The sequence below is a fragment of the Musa acuminata genome, chromosome BXJ1-7, assembly GCF_036884655.1.
Source record: "Musa acuminata AAA Group cultivar baxijiao chromosome BXJ1-7, Cavendish_Baxijiao_AAA, whole genome shotgun sequence".
NCBI classification, from domain to species: Eukaryota; Viridiplantae; Streptophyta; class Magnoliopsida; order Zingiberales; family Musaceae; genus Musa; species Musa acuminata.
This window is the reverse complement of record NC_088333.1, coordinates 29492791-29495678: the sequence shown is the minus strand read 5'-3', so window position 1 is coordinate 29495678 and position 2888 is coordinate 29492791. Positions and strand designations below refer to the sequence as shown.

Sequence of the window (2888 nt, the reverse complement as noted above, 5' to 3'; positions counted from 1 at the left end):
CTGATAGGTTGCGCCCACGTTCTTTAACCCGAACGACATTACTTTATAGAAATATACTCCCAGGTTGGTGAGAAAAGCCATGTGTTCCTGGTCCTCGGGCGCCATTCCGATCTGATTGTAGCCGGAGAAGGCGTCCATGAACGAGAGGCGGGCATGCTCAGTAGTCGCATCCACGAGCTGGTCGATCCTTGGGAGTGGATAGTAGTCCTTCGGGCATGCACGATTGAGACTGGTGTAGTCAATACACATCCTCCAGCTCATATTATGTTTTTTCACCAGAACTACATTAGATAACCATCGCGGGTACTTGACTTCCTCTATGAAGCCAGCTGCTAGGAGCCGCTCCACCTCTTCGTGGACGACCTGTTGTCTGTCTGGGGCCTGGGGTCGCGGTTTCTGCCTCACCGGCCGAGCATCAGGTGATATGTTGAGGTGATGTTGGGCGGCCTTTGGATCAACGCCCGTCATATCAGACGGCGACCAAGCGAAGATGTCAGCGTTCTCTTGCAGGAAGCTGACGAGCTGTTCCCGCTCCTCCTCGGTTATTTCCGACCCGACCTTGACCGTCCGGTCCGAGCGATTCTTCATCAATGGCACATCACAGGTAGGGGACGTCGGCTCAAGATGCGGGTTCGGCCGCTTTTTCTCCCTTGGATCGTCTAGGGGACGGTCGGTATTCGACCTTTTGTGTAGTGAAACCACTGTTAGGTAACACTGCCTGGACTCCCGAGGGCTCCCCCAAACCTCCCCCGTTCCCGCGTGGGTCGGGAACTTCACGGTCTGGTGGTAGGTGGAGACTACGGCCCGGATTTTGTTGAGGGTGGGGTGACCAAGGATGGCATTATATGCCATAGGGAGATCCACCACTAGGAAGGTGGACATCACCGTCTTTGTTCTGGGTGGTGTTCCTAGGGTCAGGGGCAAAGTGACGGCTCCCAACGGTGAGATCGAGTCGCTAGTGAACCCCGTGAGCGTGAAGCAGATAGGTTCCAAAGCCTCTTTAGTTAGCCCTAGTTTCTGAAAAGCATCAAGATATAGCACGTCAGCCGAGCTTCCCGTTTCATTCATGATTCTCCTCACCTGGGCGTTGGCGATTCGAGCCATTATCACGAGCGCATCATCGTGCTCCGATCGCTCAGCACCCTCGAGGGGAAATGCAACCCGAGGGTCGAGGCTGCGTCAGGGAGCGTCGTCCCTAACTGAGCGGGCGTATGCCTTTCTTCCGGACATGCTAATCCCACCGGACGCGGGGCCGCTTGTGATGACATTAATGAGGCACTCAACGGGACCCCCCGGGTGGGGCGATGGATCCCTACCCTATTGAGCGTACTGACTGAGGTGTCATCTGCGGGTGAGCTCCTGGATTTGCCACTTCAGCTCGCGGCATTCTTCAGTATCGTGTCCGTTTTGTCGGTGGAAGCGACAATACTTGGACTGGTCGGCTAACTCCCGCGGGCTCTTCATCGGGACGGGAGCCTTGAGCAGCCCTTTTTCCTTTATTTGGAAAAATATCTCCATTCGGGTCGCACCCGAAGAGGGTATGGGAGGCCTTAGTGCAGGTGGATCAGGCCGGTTCAGCTTGCGCCTTGTTGCGGGAGGCTGTTGTCCCCGAGCCGACTCCGGGCTTTCCCTCTTGTGCTCTTCTCGCTTCCCAGCCATCCAGGCTTCGGCCGCAACGAACTGGTTCGCGCGTTGGAGCATCTCGGGCACCGTAACGGGGGGCCGCTCTACGAGGGACCAAAAAAACCTGGAGGGGCGCAAGCCTATCATAAACGCCTGCATTAACAGAGAAGGGTGAGCGTCCGATAATTCCCGGATTCTTTTTGCGAAATGATTCATATAAAGGGAGAGGGGTTCGTCCTCCCTTTGGTTGAGTCTGAGGAGGAGCGCCACCGAAGGCTTCAGCCGCGAATAGGCCACGAATTGGAGCTCGAAGTCCTTGACGAGTTGGTCGAATGAAGCGATCGCCCTGGTTTCCAAGCCGTTGTACCATGTGCGGGCCGGGCCCTTCATAGTGGTGGGAAACACTCTGCACATCAGAGCGTCAAAGGTCCCGTATAGCACCATCTGGGCACGAAAAGCGGCTACATGGTCAGACGGGTCGGAGGAGCCGTCGTAAGCATCCAGGGAGGGGAGTCGGAAGTTCGAGGGACTGTATGGTCCTGTATCACGGGCGTAAACAGGGATCCCCTGCGTATGTCCTCCCCAAACTCCCCTCTTGTCCGGCGAACCTCCTTCTGCACATCGTCGAGCCGCTGATTGACGAACCACAACTGGGCTCATCGGGAATCTATAGAATCCGAAGATAATGCCTCGGGTTCCGGGTGGCCTTTTGGGTCGGCCGCCGCTCGACCCCCAGGTGGGGGTGACGGGACCCGAGGCGAAGCAGGGGGCTCCCGAGGCGGTGTGGGAGCCTGAATGGGTGGCTCCTATTGCCACAACGGTTGAACAGCCGAGGGGCGTGATGGACGGGAAACAAGGGGAATAATGGATTGCACCATATCGATCAGAATTCGGACTTGATGGGTGAGGTCATGGAAGGCCTTGGATGACACGGGCGATGGGTCAGCAAGGGCGCCGTCGGGCGGCGATAGGCCCGGATCGTTGAATATCCGCCAGTAGCACTCTGAGATCATGGCGGGGCATTCATCATGAGACCCTTCAAGCGGGGGGTGTTCCCCCGAAGCTCCGATCGGGTGTGATCCCCCAACCATGGGCTCGTTAGAGCCGACCTGATGATCCATCGACATTCTTGAAGGCCCTCCTTCTAGCGCCAAAATGTTTGTGTGAACAACCTTGTGCCGCGGCTCGGTTTGGGCCTGGATTACGGGGGATCTTCCCGAGGTGGTCTTCAAGTCCGCCGAGGTAGTCGGGTGCGGGGGTCGGAA

The 2888-nt window shown here is 57.2% G+C and overlaps 1 protein-coding gene across 1 annotated transcript; it reads right to left on the bottom strand.

Moving 5' to 3' along the window:
- Positions 1–1341: 1341 nt before the first annotated feature.
- LOC135679692 (uncharacterized) lies at positions 1342–2283 on the bottom strand. Its single transcript, XM_065193674.1, has one exon. The coding sequence runs from the start codon at positions 2281–2283 to the stop codon at positions 1342–1344; it is 942 nt and encodes a 313-aa protein (XP_065049746.1).
- Positions 2284–2888: the final 605 nt, after the last annotated feature.

Excerpts from the sequence above, each read along its gene's own strand:
- LOC135679692 (XM_065193674.1), bottom strand. The coding sequence starts at position 2,283 with ATGAGCCCAGTTGTGGTTCGTCAATCAGCGGCTCGACGATGTGCAGAA.